General features: G+C 48.6%; 2 protein-coding genes and 3 non-coding genes across 5 annotated transcripts in view; 1 reads left to right on the forward strand and 4 right to left on the reverse strand.

The window, feature by feature from the left end:
- Positions 1–3,902, forward strand: part of CCDC24 (coiled-coil domain containing 24) — a 58,074-nt gene extending 54,172 nt beyond the window's left edge. Inside the window, exons 7-9 of the mRNA XM_040360952.1 lie at positions 336–399; positions 471–585; positions 3,278–3,902. Of these exons, the coding sequence (XP_040216886.1) occupies positions 336–399; positions 471–585; positions 3,278–3,737 (639 nt within the window). The 3' untranslated portion in view covers positions 3,738–3,902. The remainder of the gene's footprint in view (positions 1–335; positions 400–470; positions 586–3,277) is intronic.
- Positions 3,903–12,722: 8,820 nt separating this feature from the next.
- Positions 12,723–12,851, reverse strand: LOC120946428. The gene has a single exon (XR_005750750.1). It is a non-coding gene; the product is annotated as a small nucleolar RNA SNORA35 (small nucleolar RNA).
- Positions 12,852–13,109: 258 nt separating this feature from the next.
- Positions 13,110–22,092, reverse strand: RPS8 (ribosomal protein S8). The gene is made up of 6 exons (XM_040360953.1): positions 21,988–22,092; positions 19,220–19,326; positions 18,803–18,902; positions 15,881–16,056; positions 14,171–14,300; positions 13,110–13,268 (listed from the first exon to the last, which is right to left on the reverse strand). The coding sequence occupies exons 1-6, from the start codon at positions 21,989–21,991 to the stop codon at positions 13,159–13,161; spliced, it is 627 nt and encodes a 208-aa protein (XP_040216887.1). The 5' UTR covers positions 21,992–22,092; the 3' UTR covers positions 13,110–13,158.
- On the reverse strand, positions 15,715–15,786 carry LOC120946389. The gene has a single exon (XR_005750718.1). It is a non-coding gene; the product is annotated as a small nucleolar RNA SNORD38 (small nucleolar RNA).
- On the reverse strand, positions 18,976–19,080 carry LOC120946391. Its single transcript, XR_005750719.1, has one exon. It is a non-coding gene; the product is annotated as a small nucleolar RNA SNORD46 (small nucleolar RNA).
- Positions 22,093–22,297: the final 205 nt, after the last annotated feature.

Below are 22,297 nucleotides of genomic sequence, written 5' to 3' on the forward strand. Positions count from 1 at the left end.
GGCTGGGTGTGCTGCTCGGAAAGTGATGGGACTCCCTGCTGCAGCTATAAAGAGTCCTGAAACGCGTCGGCGCTGAAGGCGTCATTAATATTTGGGAATCATTGTTACATCGGATGTATTCGGGGAAGAAGACGAGTCGCTCTCATGGTGAAGAATGAACTTTTCTTCTGCTCCATAACATCCAATCAGATTCTTTATTCTATTCACCCATAATGCCCTAGACATGAGAGTCCGGTGTGGTTGCTGGGGGCAACCAAGCTGTTATTAGCTCCGCCCCCCTGTGATGGGGTGTGTCTCTCGGGATCTGACGTCTCCTCCCCCTCTTCTCTATATAGGAGCTCCTAGAAGAAGACTATCTGTACGCCGAGGAGATCCGGACGCCGGAACCTTCTCTGACAGGTAGGTGGATGTTACCGATCGCCTGGCCGCCATCACACCGGAAACATTTCTGACTTTTTCTCTCTTTGTAGAGCTGAAGGAGGAGCGACGGATCATCGAGAGAGATCTGCAGAGCGATCGGCCGCCGGTGACACCCGTACAATCAGCCAAGATGGCGTCTGCCAGGATAACGACCCCCCCGGCCAGGTGAGGGGGGGGAGGGGTGTGTGTGCACTGCCCCCGTCAGGAATTACACTGCAAAAGCAGATCGCGAGTTCTGATTGGCTGCAGGCTCATTCCCCCAAAGACTGCCAGGCATCGAGCATTTTCTGAAAGAAAGCAATGGCAGCCTTGACATCCCTCTGGAGGGGATTTGTTACATTGTATCTCCACCAAAACTTCTCTATGAGGTTTAGATAGCAGGCAAAAGGACCGGAAATCCCCCCGTCAGTGTGTCCTCACTGGGGGGGGGGGGGGCACCCAGACAGGAAGTGATGGGAATTCTAAGATTTTATGGTTGTCACCCAGACAGGAAGTGATGGGAATTCTAAGATTTTATGGTTGTCACCCAGACAGGAAGTGAGGGGAAATCATCCAAAGGGGGACACCTGCTCTGGGGACAAATGGATTTATTGTCACTTCCTGTTGTGCAGACAAGACAGGAAGGGGACACAAAGGATAACAAAAAATGATTTCTTGATTCAACAGGTCTGGCAGTAATCAGGCCTGGGTGTGTCAGGCGAAACGTAACTCTAAAATTGTGGTTAATCACAGTTCATTCATGATTCAGCATGGGAGGGGGTGATTACTTTTTCTCATAGGGCCAGGCAGGTTTGAAAAGCTTTTTTTTTTCCCCCTTAACCACTTCAGTCCCGAACCATTTGGTTGCCCAAAGACCAGAGCACTTTTGGCGTTTCGGCGCTGCGTCGCTTTAACTGACAATTGCGCGGTTGTGCGATGCGGCTCCCAAACAAAATTGGCGTCCTTTTTTTCCCACAAATAGAACTTTCTTTTGGTGGTATTTGATCTCCTCTGTGGTTTTTATTTTTTGCGCTATAAACAAAAATAGAGCGGCAATTTTGAAAAAAAAGCAATATTTTTTACATTTTGCTACAAAATATCCCCAAAAATATATAAAAAAATGTTTTTCCTCAGTTTAGGCCGATACGTATTCTTCTACATATTCTTGGTAAAAAAAGCGTTTATTGATTGGTTTGCGCAAAAGTTATAACGTCTACAAAATAAGGGATAGTTTTATGGCATTTCTATTTTAAAAAAATTGTTTTACTAGTAATGGCGCCGATCAGCGATTTTTATCGTGACTGCCATATTGTGGCGGACACTTTTGGCGCCATTTTGTGACCATTGTCATTTATACAGCGATGAGTGCAATAAAAATGCACCGATTACTATAAAAATGACACTGGCAGTGAAGGGGTTAACCTGTAGGGGGCTAGGAAAGGGTTAAGTGTGTGCTAGGGAGTGATTCTAACTGTTAGGGGGCGTGGCTACGAGTGACATGTCACTGATCGTTGCTCCTGATGACTGGGAGCTGTGATCAGTGTCCTGTCACTAGTAAGACTGGGGAAATGCCTTGTTTACTTCAGAATTTCCCCGTTCTTCCTCCCTGTGAGACGATCACGGGGTCCGCAGGACCCACAGGGCTTGCGGCCGGCGCGCCCACAGTGCCGCATATTAACCACTTAAGGACCGCCTCCTGCACATATACGTTGGCAGAATGGCACGACTGGGCACATCCACGTACATGTAGGTCCTCTTTAAGTGCCCAGCCGTGGGTCACGGGCGCAAGCCCTGGTCCGAAGCTCCGTGACCGCAGGACCCGATCGCCGCTGGAGTCCCGCGATCGGTCCCCGGAGCTGAAGAACGGGGAGAGGCGAGTGTAAACACACCTTCCCCGTTCTTCACTGTGGCGCCGTCATGGATCACGTGTTCCCTGATTATAGGGAACAATCAATGACGTCACACCTACAGCCACACCCCCCTACAGTTAGAAAAACATATGAGGTCACACTTAACCCCATCAGCGCCCCCTTGTGGTTAACTCCCAAACTGCAACTGTCATTTTCACAGTAATCGGTGCATTTTTTGCTGTGAAAATGACAATGGTCCCAAAATTGTGTCAAAATTGTCCGAAGTTTCCGCCATAATGTCGCAGTCATGAAAAAAATCGCTGATCGCCGCCATTAGTAGTAAAAAAACATTTTTTTAAAAAAATGCAAAAAAATATCCCCTATTTTGTAAACGCTATAAATTTTGCGCAAACCAACCGATAAACACTTTCCAAAAATACATAGAAGAATTCGTATCGGTCTAAACTGAGGGAAAAAAAATGTTATATAGATTTTTGGGGGATATTTATTATAGCAAAAAGTAAAAAATATTGAATTTTTTTCAAAATTGTCACTCTATTTTTGTTTATAGCGCAAAAAATAAAAACCGCAGAGGTGATCAAATACCACCAAAAGAAAGCTCTATTTGTGGGGAAAAAAGGACGCCAACTTTGTTTGGGAGCCACGTCGCACGACCGCGCAATTGTATGTTAAAGCGACGCAGTGCCGAATCGCAAAAAACTGGCCAGGTCCTTTAGCTGCCTAAAGGTCCGGGGCTTAAGTGGTTAAAGGCGCTGTACCTGTACGCCCATATGCCCAGTCGAGCCATTGTGCCGATGTATATCGTCATGCGGTTAATAAATGATCTCGGATTTCCTCGGATTATCTTTGTGTAATATTAAAATTAGTTTGATGATCTGAATCAGTTAAGTGTGAGAAATATGCAAAATAAATAAAGGGTGCAAATACTTTTTCCCAGCCCTGTCTGTCTGGCCGGAGTGCCGCACTCTTTGCCCCTCCCCTAATGTTGTGCTTTCCGTGTTCCTCAGGTCTCTGGAGGCTGTAAAGAGGGACTTGTTGGGGGATCCGGGGCGCCGGGCCCCTCCACAGACGCCGGGCTCTTCTGAATTACACCGCTACAAGCGGGCGCCGTGCCCTCCACACCCAAAACTGAGGACCACACAGGAAGCCCTCTGCTCCACCCCTCCCCCACCCTCACGAAGGGGTCCCTCTGCTGGACAAGAACTGGGCTCACATCATCCCCATAAACCTGCTAATGCACCTGGCAGTCTGGAGCGCCTGTCCCGGGTGTACGCCCCTGGCAGGAGTACCGGCCCGTCCACCATGAACTGTGTCCCTGCGGAGAGCAGTCAGTCTACACATGGAGTGAAGCCACCAGACGCTCTGTATGTTCCTGCCCCTCCCCCGGCTCAAAGACCGCCCAGCGGGGCCAACTCTGCACCAGCATTCCGCAGGGCGAGGGCGAAGGCGCCGACTATTCCACCGTGACCTGAAATGTCTGAGAGTGGGCGGAGCAAATGGAGGTGTACCCGCCGGATGGGCGTCCAGAGTAGGACAACCGCAGTCAAGTGAGGGTGGAGCCTTTTGTCCAAATTGTTGGTGTCTTTGGCCTGGATTCAAGAAGCAATTGCGCCTGTGTAACCATAGGTTACACAGCGCAATTGCTTACTTGCCCCGGCGTAACGAATGCTCCTGATTCAGGAACCTCGTTAGGCCGACTGCAGCCTAAGATATGCGTGGCATAAGGCTCTTATGCCCGCATATCTTAGGCTGCATTCTTGCGTTGGCCGCTAGGTGGCGTTCCCGTTGTGCTCAGCGTATAGTATGCAAATTGCATACTAACACCGATTCACAACTTTGCGCGAGCCCTGCATACGCAATTTACGCAGTTTCCGTACGGCGGTTTTTGCGTAAGGCTGCCCCTGCTATTAGCAGGGGCAGCCAATGTTACGTATACCCGTCGTTCCCGCGTGGCGAAATTTGAATTTTACGTAAGTGAATCGTGAATGGTGCTGGACGCCATTCACGTTCACTTTGAAGCAAATGACGTCCTTGCGACGTCATTTGCCGCAATGCACGTCGGGAAAGTTTCCCGACGGAGCATGCGCTCTACGATCGACGTGGGAACGCGCCTAATTTAAATGATTCCCGCCCCCTACGGTATTATTTAAATTGCGCGCGCTTACGCCAGGCATTTTGCCGGCGCTCGCGCAATTTACGGAGCTTCTGCTCCGTGAATCGAGGGCAGCGCAAAAAAATTGCGGGGGCGCAGGGCAAAAACGTTGCCATGCGCCTCCGTAAAAAAAGCGCAATTCTTACTGAATCCGGGCCATTGAGAGGAATTGTGCCCTTTCATTGGGGGAGGGAAGATAATGCCCCAAGATAAAAGCAAGCAAAGGCTACATCTGGGCAACAGTTTGAAGGCCATCAGGGAGAAATGTGGCTCTGCACACCACCCCCCCACCTTGCCCCCATGTTGATGGGGACAAGGGCCTCATCCCGACAACCCTGTGTAGTGTGAAAAAAACAGTACCGTGTTTCCCCGAAAATAAGCCCGGGTCTTATATTAATTATGCCAACAAAAGACACAGTAGGGCTTATTTTTAGGGTAGGTCTTACCATGTAATGTGCTGTCTTCTCTCCCTCCCTGTCAGGCATTCCCAGTGTGATCCGAGTTAAAATGATTGTAAAATCCGACAATCCACTTTATTACAGTATCATATAATGTACAATGTGTGTGTTCCTGTAATATAATTGTGCCAAATACCTTTGTTATAGCGCCATTCTGCGCTTCTTTGACCCGCTGGAGCTCTCTTTCCCGCATTTATATTTCAGAAACACACACATTGTACATCACATACTACTGTAATGTGGATTACAGGATTTTACAAGCATTTTAAACTAGGGCTTATTTTCGGGGTAGGGCTTATATTGCATCCCTCCTGGAAAATAACGCTAGGTCTTATTTTCAGGGTAGGTCTTATTTTTGGGGAAACAGGGTAGACAGTTTTTTGACAAGTCTTTTAATAAAAATATCTTCTTCCTTCATCCTCCGGGCTTCTCCTTCCTCTGCCGCCGCCAGCCCTTTCTCTGATCCTGCGTCCCCGCTAATCTGTCCACAACAATGTCAGGCATTTCTTAGATAAAGATGGGGCATGGCCATTGGATAATGTCATCCAGAAGCCCCGCCCTTGTGTGACATCACCAGCAGGGGCAAGATGGGTCCGTGATGTCACAGGGGAGGCGGGGGCCTCCAGATGACACTGTCCGATTGCCACGCCCCCATCGTTATCCAAGAAATGCTCGACATCGGCGCAGACAGATCAACGGAACGCAGCATGAGGAGGGTAATTTGCATAAATTACAAATCCCCCCCACCCAATATGGAGAAGGGGGGGGGGCATTATGTAGTCCTGCCCTAGGGTGACAGCACTGCTCCATAGATACATTATAGCCAGTGATGTCACTCTAGGACAGGAAGTGCATTACTGGCAGGATCACCAGGTGCCAACATGGTAATGCAGCCAATACATCGAAGGATTGGTAACCAGCAATACGTGACATTTTTTATTCTTGGGTTTAGCTAGACTTTGGGTCAGTGATCAGTTCAGACCTCAAATCCTCTGTACTTGTAAAAGGTCAGCAACAGTCATAACAGAAGGAAAAAAAAAAAGAAAGATATATAGTGGAACCTCAGATTGCAAGTAACAAGCGCTTCGCAATACAAGCTTTTTTTTTTTCTTCAAAATCCTGACTCGGTTTGCGAGTGTTGTCTCCCAAAACAAGCAGGCTTCAAGCCTCTGCAGTACCACATTTGGCCTGAGGTTGGGGGGTGCGCCGGTGACACCCGAAGCCGTTCGGAATCACTCCATTTACGAGTGTTTCCAACTGCAGCCCAGCGGTCTCCGGCGAATTGCATGACTGTTAGGCCCCTTTCACACGATCAGACCGTTGAGGTCTGCCTGTCAGTTTTTTTTTTTACGGCCGCTCCATGCAGTCCTATGGAGCATCGGAGGTCAGCGGAGACATGTCCGTCTGACATCCAACCTGATAAAAAATAGGATTTTTGTACTCACCGTAAAATCCATTTCTCTGGACGGACACAGCAGCCTTTGACCTTAGGGTATTATATCCTTAAGGTCAAAGGCTGCTGTGTCCGTCCATGAACAGAAGAGAAAATCAGACAGCTGGCGATCCCCCATGGATGGATGGGGATGTATCGGGTGAGATCTGATGAAAGACAGACATGCTGTCCGTTTTCATCAGGTCTCTCCATAAGAGACAGCGGCACTGCACAAGCCCCTCCCCGCTCAGTGAGCAGGGAGGAGCTTGTCATCTGCCGGCTCAGCGGAGATCTTCCGTAGTGACAGAGGGCTAATTGACATTTCTAAAAGTGAGCATTGAATGCTGAAAATTGGCCTCGTTAGGAAAGGGGGGGGTATACAAGTGCCCGGTGGGCAAGTGTCCCAAACAGATGAGGCCCATCAGTGGGCGTTTTTTTTTTTTTACTACAACATATACCATAGGGAACCGTCTACTGTGCCGAGATTTCGCTCCTAGCAACTACAGTGACATAGAACGCTACATTACCTGTGCATGGAAGCTTCCAATCACAGCCAACCACGTGACCTGAATACCAGTTTACCTGTATTTGATTCCCATAAACACCTCGGCCCAGATTAACAAAGCACTTACGCCAAAGTAAGTGAAAATGTGCGCCGTAGTATCTGTGCGCCAGACCCACAAACAGATATGCGCCTAAAACCAGAATCCATACCACCAACACTGTGCCAGTTCATGTTATCTGCCTGCTGTGGTTTTTCTTTGATGTGCCGTGGTGAACAAGTGTCTTTATCGTTTGGGTCTTTTATAATTTTTACTATTTTTATACATTGGACGATTTCCTTGCTGTGTACTACTATTTTTTATGAGATTTGGACTATCTCTTTGTTTATGTCAAAACATTTTTTGATCAAGAATTTTAAATAAATTTCTACACTATGAGGAGGTGTTTTCTCCCTCTTTTCTCATATCCCTCATGAAATCGGGAGTTTCCCCTCCTTATCATCTCACGTGACGTTCCTGTGGCTGGTGTTACTAACCCTCCTTCTGGGATCCATCCGGAGCATCGGAATTGGGACATCCATCCACCCATTGGTGCAACTGAAGGACGGCCAGCATATACAAGCCTTGAGGACCTACCCACCATACGGTGAGCTGTGGGTCAACTAAAGCTGGTAAGAGTACCTTAACTTTTATATGCCAAGGAATGTCCTTTTGAAGATGTGCAATTTCTGAGGGAAAGGATTCTCCATTGATGTGGAAGAGGTGTTTTCCAACTGAAGTGACGAACAGTCAGCTCTGGGAGTGCCCCCCTTCCTACTTTTCAGAACTTTTATTTATTTTATTTTTGTGTTTGTTCACCTTTATAATCACCTATCACATAAGATTTTTCTTTTGTATGCTTTTTAATACCATTCAGGTATAATATTAGCACTCAGAGTTAATATAGCTCTGTTATATATGTATGATTAGTCCACGGAGTTTGGTTTTTCCTAAATACAACTCTCACTACAGAGGTCACATCCTCACAACCAATTAGTGGTTACCCCTTTCTTTATAGTTTTGGCGCTACATTAATTTCTTTTATCTGCTTACACTTATCCACTGGTATGTTGGCTGCCTATTTACACTATATATACACTTAGATTTGTTTAGCGCAATATATTCTTTTTATATATTTTTAAAACCAGGCTACACCCCGCCAACTTAACTTTCCTACGTCGGCGTAGGGTGGGCGCACGCACATTTAAGCTGGGCGCATGGTGCCGCTCCCATTGATTAGCCATTCAAACATGCAAATGAGGGTAATACGGCGATTCACGAACCTGCGTGCCCCCAACCCAGGCTACGAGAGGTGCGCGTAAGTTGTACATCCGGCGTAAAGTTATTCCCCATAAAGGAGGTGCAACCCGGCAACAGACATGCAAAGGTCTGCACCAGGGAACACAAGCCGGCGTATTTTACGTTGGCTGGGCGTAGGTTACGTTCACTCCGTACGCAGTGATCCGGCGTAGTTTAGGTAGTTGTTCCGATGTGGTTGTGAGCAGGGGGATGCGTCCACTTCACGGCGCAGTTCGTAATCCGTATCTGTCTGGCGCTCGGCCCATCATTTGCATGGGGTCACGCCGGAGTACACCTTCAAATCCGACGCAGCGTTGGGAGCACTAGCTTGCAAAATGCAATGCTTGCCTCTCTGCGCTACGCCGGCGTAATGTGCACCCACACTCGGTTACATGACCACATTGGTGTCCCCAGGGAAATGCCACTTTTGAGAAGGGTCACTAGCCAAAGAGGCCAGGAGCATCACCTGGGGATCCCAGAAAAAGATCAAAGCCGCTCAGTGCAAAACCCTTACAAAAGGAAGAGGTTGATTGCCGCCATTACTAGTAGTAAAAAAAAATTAATAAAAAAAATAGGATTTTTGTTCTCACCGTAAAATCCATTTCTCCGAGTTCATGGACGGACACAGCAGCAATTGACCTTAGGGTATTATCCTCCTTTTAGGAGATTGACTAGGCAGAAAAACAGCATGTTAAGTGTTAAAACACTCCACATAGTACAGTACACCTCCCAGGGGGTGGTTCCCCCAGGTACATCCCCCATTCTCTGTTCTGCAGCTCCAGTTCGTAAACAAGGAGTACAAACAAAAGAGGGGTGGGTGCTGTGTCCGTCCATGAACTCAAGAGAAATGGATTTTACGGTGAGTACAAAAATCCTATTTTCTCTTCCGTTCATGGACGGACACAGTAGCATATTGACCTTAGGGACGTCCCCAAGCAGTGTCAAAAAATCGTGGGGTGGGAAAACACAGCAAACCAACTTCACCCCAAACAAACCAGAGCTCCTCAACAGAGGAACTTCAACCTTAAAACAGCCGCCTGCAAAACCTTGCGGCCAAAAGGAGGCATCCGAAGACGCACTCACATCCACCTTGTAAAACTTTGAGAAGGTGTGGCCTGACGACCAGGTCACCGCCTTACACACCTGTAAAACAGACGCTTGATGGCGGAAAGCCTAAGAGGCACCAATCACCCTGGTCGAATGCGCTGTAACCGGGAAGGGAGGCGCCCGCCCCTTTAGGGCATAGGCCTGGAGCACGACTTGTCTGATCCACCTAGAAATTGTGGCCGACGAGACCGCCAGACCTTTCTTAGGACCGGTCACCGACAAGAACAGTGACCTCCGAAACTGAGCCGAAGCAGACACGTACACCCGTAGGGCTCGAACCACGTCCAAGGAATGAAACGCGGCCTCTTTTGGGTTCACCGGCCGAGGACACAAGGATGGAAGAACAATGTCCTCATTAATGTGAAAGGCCGAAACAACCTTAGGAAGGAATGACGGCTGCAGCACCACCTTATCCCTGTGGATGAGCAAGGGGCCTTGCAAGACAAGGCGCTAATTCAGAAACCCGTCTGACCGATGTAATTGCCACCGGAAAAAGTCAATAAAGGGATTTTCCGAATGTCCTCAAACGGAGACTTGAAGCACCGAGAGGACTAAATTCAAGTCCCATGGAGGCAGTGGAGGATGCACAGGAGGGGCCACATGTCGAACCCCCTGCACAAAACGTACGCACCAGGGAGTGCGCTGCCAAGGGTCGCTGAAAGTAAACCGCCAAGGCTGAAATCTGCCCCTCACCGTACTTAAGGCGAGAGCCTGCTCCACTCCACGCTGTAAGAACAGCAGAATCCGGGACACCACGTATGTACGGGGGTGCCAATTCATCTCCTCACACAGAGATGTAGGCCTTCCACGTACGATGGTAAATCTTCCAGGAAGTAGACTTCCGCGCCCGCAGCATGGTAGAGATCACTGAGTCCGACAGGCCTCAATCCTTCAGCACCTGGCTCTCAATAGCCACGCCGTTAAAGCCAACGACTGTAAAGCAGGATGAAAGATAGGACCCTGTGACCGATGGTCCCCTCGCAGTGGCAGGCACCACGGAACATCTGCCACCAGACGCCGGAAGATCTGCGTACCACGGATGGCGAGGCCAAGCCGGAGCAATTAGGATTGTTGGTATCCCCTCGGCTTCCACTCTGCGTAGCAGGCGAGGAAGAAGCTTCAGAGGAGGGAAGGCGTAGATTAGGCAATAGTGACCCCCCCACAGCACCACGAACTGCGACACCTTCCGATTTAGTTGTGATGCCAGGCGATCCACGTCTGGAGTGCCCCATTTCAGTGCCAGTTCTGTACACGGCCGAAAGAGCCAGAACTTTCTGTTCGGCCCACCGGAGGATGTGCGCGACTTCCACCGCTGCAGCCGAGCTCCTTGTGCCCCCCTGATGATTGACATACGCCATGGCGTTGTCTGACTGAATCCTGACCAAGCGGCCCTGTAGTCTCAGAGACCACTTGGAGAGGCACAGCCTGATCGCCCGGAGTTCCAGGACATTGATTGGCAGGCAGGATTCTTCCCGAGTCCAGCGCACCTGGGCTGACTGAACACCTCAGACTCCCACCCCCCCCAGCCAGAGAGACTGGCATCCTTCGAGACCACCGTCGGCATCAGCCACCACATTAGGGAGGACCTGACCAGGCGACTCACCCAGACTTTGCAATCCAAGGACGAAGTGCGCTTGTCCCAACGCGACAGAATCTTTCTGTAACACGTGTGAAATTGAGCATATGAAACCGCCTCGAAAGAGGCCACCATCAGACCCAGAACTCGCATGCAAAAGCAAAGTGACAACCACTTCTGGTTTGCCAACCGCCTCACCGGAGCTCGCAGTGTCTGGTTTCTCCGTGGGAAGAAAAGCTCTCGCCTCAGAGGAATCCAGGACCAACCCCAGGTATTCCAGGCGCTGAAACAGTACCAGCACCGACATCTGAACATTTAAGCAGCCAACTGAATTCCCGGAGGGTCTAGCAGGTGATAGACACATCCACCTCTAACTCTGAGCTTGAAGAAGCTCTAAGAAGGTGGTCGTCCAGGTATCCTACAATAGCAATCCCGCGCTGTCTCAGCAGGGCCAGAATCGAAGCGAGCACCTTGGTGAAAACCCTTGGCGCCGAAGTCAGGGAGGACCACAAATTGAAAGTGGTCCTCCCCGACCGCAAAGCGCAGAAATCTCCGGTGCTTCGCACATATGGGGATATGCAAGTACGTGTCCGTGATATCCAAGGGTGTCAGGAAATCCCGATGGAGTGTCGCCACTACCAAGCGAATCGACTCCATCCTGAACTTTTGCACCTTGACAAAACAGTTGAGGGCCTTGAGGCACCATTTGATTTTTGACACTGCTTGGGGACGTCCCTAAGGTCAATTACGGCTGTGTCCGTCCATGAACGGAAGAGAAACATAAAATAAAACATAACAGACAAAGCCCATTTTTTTTCTTTTATTTGAGAATCCTTGTAAATTACAGAAATGTCATTAAGGACAAAAAAAAAAAAAAAAAAAAAAAACACAATTTTAAAATATTGGCACACCACTATCGGAGATCTCCTGGGACAACAACCGTTCATTAGTCGACCATGATGGAGCCAAGAGCAACAATGAACCCCCCCCCCCCCCCCCCATAGGTGTGATGTTTAGAGACACAATGGATGGGTGCAGCATGTCCCGCTCCAGTCACATGAGCGCCAAGACCTCTACAGCATGAATGAGGCGTTCAGAGGAGCCTGGAGCCGTGTGCCGGTGTTTCAGATTTGGTGACCTGTAAGAGTTGGTAACGGAAGTGACATTCCATCACCTCCATCTTGCTACACCCAGCACTCTATTGTAAGGAAACCGAGAAGGGGGAAAGCAGACATCTTTTTACACTTAACAGTAAACCGAGTTTATAAAGTGAAATACAGGTCCTTAGAACCCCGTCTGACTGGTTAGATGTTGAATTTTAAAAGGCAGTGAACTTCTGTCAGATTAGCAAACCTGAGATGGAGACGGCTCGCCGCCGCTTGTAAAATTCAACATCATAACAGTCAGACGGAGTTCCAAGTACTGGATTTCACTATATAAATTCACTTTACTGTTAAATATAAAGTGTAAAATGCAAAACCCCGGTGGGTGCAACAAGATGTCCGCTTCCCGCTTCTCAGTATCCTTACAATGGAGCAGTATGGGGTGTAGCAAGATGGCGGCGACGGGACGTCACTTCTGTTACCAATTCAGACGGGTTGCCTAATCCGACGAAACACGGGCAGCCTGCGACTGAATGGAGATGCAGTAACAATACAGACAGCTGGACGTCTGAGCTCAGACAGTCAGTGGCCCCAGAAGGAAGAGGGATGTGGCCTCCAGCGGGGACATCATGTGCTTTATTTGCAGGCAAGTGCCACATAAAGGGTTAATTTGCAATGCAGGGAATTGGACTAAAACCAAATCGGGGTTGGGGTTCACTCTCTTTAAAGAGACAGAACTGGGGGGGGGGTAGAAAATGGAAGTTGAGGCATTTAGCCATTAACAGGTGTTCCCAGCTTTCGGAAGGGTCGGCCCACAGCAGAGTCCGGCCTTTCTGCAAGAAGGGGATTATTCTGGCACCGGAATGAGACCCCAGAGTCAGAGGAAGACCAAGGAGACACTTAACAGTGCGGATGGCAAACAATGACCCAAAAAGAGACCACCCCCTCCCAAGTGCACCCCCTCACCACAACCCAAAGACCACCCCCTCACCACAACCCAAAGACCACCCCCTCACCACAACCCAAAAAATCACCCCCTCCCCAGTGCAGCCAACCCCTACAATGACCCAATATACCACCCCCCAAAGAGCAGCCACCCCATAATGACCTCAAATCACATAGCTAACCCACACCCCCTGACGTCACCTCGGAAAGAAGAACACACAGACGTTGTGTTTAATAAAGTTCTGTTTATTAGATGCCGGGGAGGGTGTGGGGTTTATTTGCCCTTCTTGGCCTTGATCTTCCTCAGGTAGAACTCCAACTCCTTGCCTTCAAGAACGTATCCGTCCGCTCGGCCACACTGTCCTGGCCTAGAGGCGATGCACGCTGCAAGAAGAACGTAGCGTTAGAGACCCCCCAGCAAAGACAATAAGATTCCTGAACCAAAAAAAATAGTGAGGAGCAGCCAACACCCCCCAGCCAATCCAAGTCTACAGACTGATAAAAAGCCATTCCACCTGGGGGGAGGGGGCGCTCCGATAAACAATTGTGCGAGAATTAAAACCGATACTTTACGGTGCGATTTGCATCAATACAAAAATGAATTGTGATTGCCTTTATCTGGCCCTTTGCGCACTATTCCACCTACTGACATCAGTGGGGCACTATTTGTACCATTCAACCCAATGATGGGGCACCAATGCCGGGACATTTTATACTCCCATGGGCCCCCCCCTAAGACCCCTCTCACACTTGGGGTGTATTGCAGGCGCCATAGCGTTAAAAATAGCGCCTGCAATCTGCCCTAAAAAGTACAGCTCCATTGTCTTTAGTGTGAAAGCCCGTATTGCGGGTGGTTTTAACTCTCGGCCAAAATGCACCACAAATCCACCCATAGCGGCTTGGAGTCCAAAGCTTGAAGGAGTCCAAAGCTTGAAGGAGTCCAAAGCTTGAAGGAGTCCAAAGCTTGAAGGAGTCCAAAGCTTGAAGGAGTCCAAAGCTTGAAGGAGTCCAAAGCTTGAAGGAGTCCAAAGCTTGAAGGAGTCCAAAGCTTGAAGGAGTCCAAAGCTTGAAGGAGTCCAAAGCTTGAAGGAGTCCAAAGCTGCCCTTTGCTCAGTAAGTTGAGGGCCCTAGCGTATAGAAAGGGAAAAGCACCATCTAGTGGGCAGTTTATTATGAAATTTTCAAAATCTGCATAAGTGTCCCACCAGTGACAGCAAATCAGTGGCTGTAGATGTGGGTCTGCCCCCGGGCCGCCCCAGTGGCATCTAGCAGCTGCAGATACTCACCAAGCAGTTTTCCCTGTTGAAACTGTTCCTCCAGCAGAGGGCTGATCTTTGCTGTCTTTTTGCGATCTTCATATTTTTTCTGGGTTTTCTTAGATCTTTTCTTGTTGAGGATTTCTTCTTCCTCAGGAGTCTAGATAAAGGGGAGGGGACAATGTTAGAATATCACCAACATGGGCAGCGCCAGCCACCTACAATGCAGAACTTACAAAAAAAGTGAAAAGGAATATTGCGATAAAATACAGAGGGGTAAATGACAGCACAAGCACTGCTATGCATCATGCTTTAAAGCCGGGGTCTCAAACTAGCGGCCCTCCAGCTGTTGCAAAACTACAAGTCCCATGAGGCATTGCAAGGCTGACAGTTCCAAGCATGACTCCCACAGGCAGACATGATGAGACTTAGTTCTGCAACAGCTGAAGGGCCACCAGTTTGAGACCCCCGCTTTAAAGGATCAAGGGGAGGATAAAACCTGTAAAGCTGAGCGGTTGCTTTAAGGAGCTGCACCAGATTCTGAGTGTTTCAGGTTTAGTATTGCTCGGTTTACATTGGGAGACCCTTCAGGGGACCAAATCTGACAAGTCACACGACATTCAGTGCAATGGAACGGTTCGAAGCGACTCAAGTCGTTCCGACTTAGGAAAATAAAAAGTTCCTGCACTACTTGGGGGGCAAATTGCATTGACGTCTATTAAAATAAGTAGTTAGAAAGCCATGATGACGTCACTCTAGTGTGAGCCGAGTCTTGGTAAATATCCCAGTATGGGGGGGGGGGGGGGCCACATTGTAGCCAAGTGAAATTCTGTCATCTTGCATAATTCCTAATTGTTGGCTAAAATTAGTGTGGATGGAATTTTACAAGAGTGATGGTGGATGTGCAGAGAAATGGAACTTAATTACCATCAAAGTACAACCTTGGGGTTGATTTACTAAAACTGGAGAGTGCAAAATCTGGTGCAGTTCCCAAACCAATCAGCGTCCAATTTTTTTGTCGTCAAAGCTTCATTGAGGCCCAAGTTCACCCGAGTGCGATGCAAGACATCGCATGTGAATCGCATTGCTGTTCAGACCACACAATGCGATTTCAGCCATACAAGCCCTGTATAGCTGAAATCGCATCACATTCGCAGGACCTTTTTTTGGTAGGCACTGGAATCGGATGGCAATGGGCGTTCACTTATGTGATCCGATTCCTGCACCATTTCACACTGCGATCTGCTGACCAATCTGCGGGTGTCGCCAACAACCATCAACACCCGCAGCGATTGGCAGATCTCAGTGTGAACCACTCTGCAATTCATGTGCGATGCCGGAACCCGCCCTGAATTCGCAGGCTTCTCACATCGCACCGGTGTGAACCCGGCCTGAAGAAGCTGAAGTTAGAAGCCGATTGGCTCCCATGCAGAGCTGCACCAGATTCTGCACTCTCCAGTTTTAGTAAATCTCCCCCCCAATAAGTAGATGTGGTGACAGTGAAGGAAAGAACCAAGAATTATCAGCGGCCGTGCTTGTAGGACAGATACATGCGGCAGACTCCTCCTCCCCGTCTTCCTCAGATCTGAAGTATCACCACTTACACTCAGTAGCAGAACTGGACAGAAAATTATCATCACTGGAAGATTGAGAAGGGAGTCTGAGCGACCTCTGGCTGGAGTGCGACAGTCACGCCCCCCCACACACCCAAACGACACAGCAAGCCCCTCCCACACTTACCAGCTTAGCTCCCTTCTTGCGCCCGAGCGGTGTGGCGTAGTGCGCCTCGTACCACTGCCTGTAGGGGGTGCTGTCGATCAGGAGGATGCAGTTCTTCACCAGAGTCTTGGTTCTGACCAGCTCGTTGTTCGACGCGTTGTAGACGACATCGATGATCCTGGTCTTCCGGGTGCAGCCTGCACGGGGGGGTACAAGTGTCAGAGAATGGCTGAAAGGACGCCGGACCCCACCACACGCTGCCAGATTAATGGAGACCTCTGCCAAGAGAAACCTTAAACCCTCGTACACGATCGGACTTCCAGACTTTTCCCGTGGATTTTGGTCTGAAGGGGCGTTGGCCGTGAACTTGTTCTGCATACACACAGCAGAACATTCAGCCAACATTCACCAAATCTCGCGACCGTTCAGCTCTTTACTGCCACCCTTTGGGCAACTTCTGCCATTGTTTGGTGGTTTCCGAGCATGCGTGTTTGTATTTTGGATTTTAGTCCGATGGGCTTGTGTACACATGATCGGATAATCCGAAGGCAACATTTGTTGATGGAAAGTTTGAGCGCATGCACAGAGAACATGGAAATTCCAACAATTGTCCGATGGAGCGTACAGATGGGTCGGACTGTCGTCAGAAAGTCTGATCGTGTGCGAGGGTTTACATTACCAGCAACCTTCTGAACACGCCGGCTGTCCCGGGCTTCAACACTGACCCTGAACAAGCATGCTGCAAGTGAACTTCCGATATGTACAGACTGAACGATTGACGCCGGAGCAGCCGGGCGATTCCAGAAGGAGGGGCACCAATGTAGCTCAAGGTGTAGGATTTACTTTACACCCAACACTAGCCTTCTGAGTTAGTTTAAATCAAAAGTCTCAAATTGGTGACTCTGCAGCTGTTGCGAAAGTCCTGTGAGGCTTTGCAAGGCCGACAGTTACAAGGATGTCTCCCACAGGCAGAGGCATGATGGGACTTGTAGTTTTACAACAGCTGGAGGCCTGTCAGTTTGAGACCCCTGCTTTAAATGTGGGTGGTTAGTGGTCGATGGTCCTAATAAAGATACGGCACCTCATCCCTTAATATGGAATTGAGAAAGGGAGTGGAGGGGTGTGGGATTATTGTGGTGCCAGCAAATAGAGACCAAAACACAATAGATATAAAAATAAAAAAAGATTCGATTACAAGATGGTTCAAGCATGTAAACAAAGCAATAGAGACGTGGAAGCAAGACAGGCCAATATCTCCATGTCTTGCTACCATGTCTCTATTGCTTTGTTTACATCAGGGATCCACAAACTACGACCCGCCAGCTGTTGCAGAACTACACATCCCATGAGGCATTGTAAACCTGACATTTACAGACATGACTGGGCATGATGGGAATTGTAGTTCCTGAACTACTGGAGGGCCGTAGTTTGAAGATCCCTGGTTTACATGCTTGAACCAAATGTTATGTTTGTGTAATCAATAAATCTTTTTATTTTTATATATCTATTGTGTTTTGGTTTCTATTTGCTGGCACCGCAATAATCCCACACCCCTCCACTCCCTTTCCCTGCTTTAAATGGTTTGGGCCAAACCGTTTGAAATGATTTCCTTCACTAATACATGCGATCGATGTCAGATGTACAGCGCAGAATCAAAACAGCGGGGGGGGGGGGGGGGGGGGGGGTCACAGTCCGTTATATATCACAGGCCACATCGACATTATGGCTGCCCTCAAAAGGCCAGTTGTATAAGGGGGGCACAGGCACTGCATACTCTGATGCGACAGGTTATACAGCACCAACTACAACTGCATGCAACAGTAAAGGAAATCATTTGGGTCAGCTTGGCCTGGATCCACAAAAAAATTAAATAAAAAAAATAAAAATAAAAATGGAACAAGACCTGGTTAGTCTTTCATCCTCCACTCAGAATTATCACTGCTGAACACCAAACACTCACATGGCAAGCACAGTACTGAGAGGAGCTCCTATATAGGGTTGTCTGTAGCAGTGGTCATCACCCCTGCCCCGTCCTCAGGACCACTAACAGGCCAGGTTTGCAAGATAACTGAAATACATGACAGGTGATCTTGCTGCTCAGTGATTGAAGAATTCTAGCCAAGGAAATACATAAGACCTGGCCTGTTAGTGGGCCCCAAGGACAGGAGTGGATGACCACTGGTCTGTAGTATACAAAAGCGCAATCAGAGTAACTATGACAAATCCCGGCACGGCGAGGGGTCACAGTCAGAATGACCGAATCTCCTCACATAGGGGACAAAGTTATCATCACGTGCGCTGAGCCAAGTTCATACATTTCTATTACAATGTGTCCAATCAGGAACGTCGGACTGTTCCACAACCCCCCCGTACCCCGACCCATTTCTACCCCTTGACTGGCCCAGGAAGTTCAAATATTCATCAGCCAATACGAGACAGATCTGTAGTGTAAAGATCTTAAATTGTAACAATTACTCCTCATGAGGAGAAGGTAAAAAGTGTCACATGACATACTTCGGCATCATGGCTTCAGTCACATGGACCCAGCCAGATCTTCAGGGGTTCAATGTTCAGGCAGCCAATCAGCAGCTCGTCTTCTAATGCCACATTACTGTACAGCATTGGTCTCCAAACTACCGTCCTTTGCCTTTATCCTGCCCTCGGGGCACCATTGCTGCCCCCAATGCCAAAGATGGGGCACTCTTCACTCCCGTGACCCCAGAACATTTTCTACCCACTCCAGCCCCCTAAAGTCTGAAGGACAATAAGCTGGCCCTCTGTGTAGATAGTTTGGAGACCCCCCTCCCCGTACAGAATGAGCTTTCCCAATACAGGAGACTGTGCAGGAAAGGCTGCAATTTCAGACAGACGCTGGCAGTACAGGAGAACGGGCACACGCCATCATTGCCTCCATGCCGGGCCACGGACGGTTGTTTCACTTACACTCAGATCCCCAAGAGAAGTTTCCGGCGTCCAACCTCAGAGCTCTGTACTTCTTATTCCCTCCCCGGACTCTCACGGTGTGGATGCGGCGTGGGCCGATCTAAAAAAATAAAATAAAATAATAAATAAAACAAAGATTCTAAAACAAAAAACACACTGTCTCTATAAATGGCGGCACATCAGAGTAACTATGACAAGCCTATCACTGGCCGGCAGAGCTGAGATGACCAAGACGGTCCACTCTGCCAGCCTAAGGTCAGTATTTCATCACATGTGCCGCTGAGCTGCATTTTAAAGGTCACGTCACAGCGGACTACAACTTCACCAACACCTGTGTGTACCCGGGAGATGGCACCAGACAGGTTCTTCAATAACCAATTACTGCCCCCCACCCCTCCTGATCACAGTCTATAGTACCTTGGTGTTGGCGGCAGGGCGGCCCAACTCATACTTCCTCTTCTTGTGGTACGGCTTCCTTTTGCCTCCAGTCTTGCGGCGCTTGTGCCAGTTATCCCGTGAGATACCTGGGGGTGGAGAGAAACAGGTGATGGGGGTGAGTGATATAGGGAACAATAGTGGCACCCCTTTACCAGGGGGAGGGGGGGTGAGAGTGCTCAGTTCTCCAAGGAGATTTCCACAGCAGTTTCAGGAACAGCAGCGTTTATCATCATCGCACTTCCCCCCCCCCCCCCCCCTAATATAAAGCATAAATCTCCAATCTCCCCCATAACATTCTAGAAAGCAAATCCCTCCCCCATCCATATATAAACCACTAATACTACCCCCCCCAATTATACATTAGAGATTAAATCTTCCCCATCCATATTTATATGCAATTAACATCCACATAGAGATCACTTGTGTCCCGTCACCCCCCTAAAAGTAGTTTAACATTATAAATGTACAGAATATATCTGGGCACTGACATTTATAGGTAAAGGTGATCCGGGAAATATTCGATTGCCTCTCAGGGGATCAGGAAGGATTTTTTTTGCCCTGCTGGAGCAAATTGGAGCATGCGCTGCTGGTGTGTATTTTTTTGCCTTCCTCTGGAGTGTGTATTTTTTTTCCTACCCTTTAATTGGTTGAACTAGATGGCTGACTATGTAACTGTGTAAGAGATGCACCTTTATCCATCTCACCTAATAGGAGTGAGAAAGAATTTATATATAAAAATCTCTCAATTTCATTTAACAGGTGTGTGTACATTACACACACGCAAGATTTTTCTCCCCTTCAGGCTAGGTTCACACTGCTGCGAATTCAAAATCGCGATTTTGCGGCTGCGATTTAAGAGACATCTGTGCAGGGTTCAATGTAAATCACTGCCCGAAATCGCAAAAAAGTAGTACAGGAACTACTTTTTGAAATCGGTGCAGGATGTGGCGTCGCACCGATTAGGACAGTGCCATTGCCGGCAAATTCCGCCGATTTGACATGTGAAATCGCATCTCAAATCGTACCCAGTGTGAACCTGGGCTCAATTGGTTGAACTAGATGCCTTTTTTTAAAGTTTATGTAACATAGGGTGTGTGGCTTTTTTTTCCATGGGGAACCCAGTTCCACCACCTCTGGCCCAGACCCTTCGGTGTCTGCTCACCGCAATCACTTGTAAACACAGAGGTCTGGTTTCTGTGTGTACAAGTGACAGTTCTGTATGCAATCCTGGTATTTAATGCACCTTCAAGACCCTTCTACTGTTTGTGAAATCTGAACGGGTCATAATTGAGTTCCTGCACCTATTTTCTGAGTGCACACCCCCTATTAGAAATCTAAAATTATATATATTTTTAGACCTCTAATAGGAGGGGGTGTGAAATATATATATATTTTACACACACACGCGATTCCCCCCCCAATATAAATTAGATTTGTCCGGACGGAGACGTTAATAAAAGCGCAGCTTTCCCCTCCCCCTGTGATCACCTGCATACTGGTTCATAGCGTTATAAAAACTTTCCATCTACATAGCAAACCCTCCAATCAACTTCTAGAATATTCTGTAACCCCAACCACCCCCCCACACAGATTTTTTTTTAATATATATATATATATATATAGTTGTGTATTATACAATCTCCATACACACAGTATAATATACAGAACAGTCTCCATATAATACACAGTATAGACAGTAAATCCCTCCATACAATAGAGGAGATGTGCCGTACATGACACGGATCTCCACACATTTCTATACCTACAATGTATGACATATGGGAGACCCCCCCCCCCCCCACTATATATAATCCCGATAGATACACACCTTATATTCCTCCACTCAGCACCTCTATATACAAGGAGCCCCCCCCTCTATATATACACTCCATGTATTTCTCCATAAACATCTCATTGTTCTCTCCATTCTGTACATCCCCCCCCCCCCCCCCCTCTATACACAATACAGGGGATATCAGAGGGGAGCCCCCCCAGGGTCTCTATACTCACTGAGGGGTGCATGTCATTCTTGTAGGGGTATAAAGATAACATGGGGGGGATATTTGTGAGCTAGAGAGGGGCAATATGAAGACCTCAGCAGAGGGGCAGCTCTGCACACAATTGGGGGGGCAGCACATTATGGGGGTGTATTGTTGGCATGGCATAGTATTGGGGTGAACAGGCAGTAAAGGGGGGGGGGGGGTATCTATAGAAGGGTAATATGAAGCTGTCAGCAGACATACAGGGGGGGAGATTGTATTCTATGAAGGGGGGTAAATAATGCTCCGCACACACCATGGATTGCTGGGGTATTATTGGGGGGGGGTACTACTATTATCATTATGGGGGTGTATTAGTATTATTAGGGGTGTATTTGGAACAAACCATCACAGAAGAGAAGGATCTGTCAGAAGACATGTGGGGGCCCCATAGAGGGGGAGGGGGATAATTTGCGGCACACAGAGGTAACCAGCCCGGCACAGGAACCCTCAGAGGCCCCTCGTGTACCGGGACTCTGGAAGTCTCGGTGTGGCCCCTCAAGCTCGGTGCGGCCTCCTCCTCGGTGTACAGCCCGGCTCTATCCTCCATGATGGCGGTCGGATCCCTCCCCGGCCCCCCCGTCACAGAATCTCCCCTCCTGTCGGTGCCCCGGCCCCCCACTATCACCCCCCGAGCCCGGTCAGGGGGAAGCGGAGGCTCCCCGGTAAGGATGGCGACGGATGAGCGGAGAAGACGGCAGGACGTACCCATGTCTCAGGCGCTGGCTGGAAAGAGGAAGTCGCAGAGGATCCCGGGAGAGTTTGTTCCCGGGGAAATATCGCGAGAGGACCGGCGCAGTGACGTCACTTCCCCCGCGACACCGAGACTGCCTGGGAAACCATGGCAACAGTGCGCGCGGCTCAAAGTGTTGTCATCATCCCCAACATAACATAACACTCCCACCATCATCATCCTCATCCCCTCATTATTATTATTATTATTATTATTATTATTATTATTATCAAAAGTCTGACCTTCACCATCCTCATCCCCACATAACATTCCCACCATCATCAT

This window comes from Rana temporaria, chromosome 7 (assembly GCF_905171775.1).
Source record: "Rana temporaria chromosome 7, aRanTem1.1, whole genome shotgun sequence".
Lineage (NCBI taxonomy): Eukaryota > Metazoa > Chordata > Amphibia > Anura > Ranidae > Rana > Rana temporaria.

What these genes read in the sequence shown, in the direction of transcription:
- RPS8 (XM_040360953.1), bottom strand. An exon ending in GCAAGAAGGGAGCTAAGCTG is followed by an intron (nt 14,301 to 15,880) that starts GTAAGTGTGGGA and finishes CCCTTTATCTAG; the next exon opens with ACTCCTGAGGAAGAAGAAAT. An exon ending in TCAACAGGGAAAACTGCTTG is followed by an intron (nt 13,269 to 14,170) that starts GTGAGTATCTGC and finishes TTCTTCTTGCAG; the next exon opens with CGTGCATCGCCTCTAGGCCA.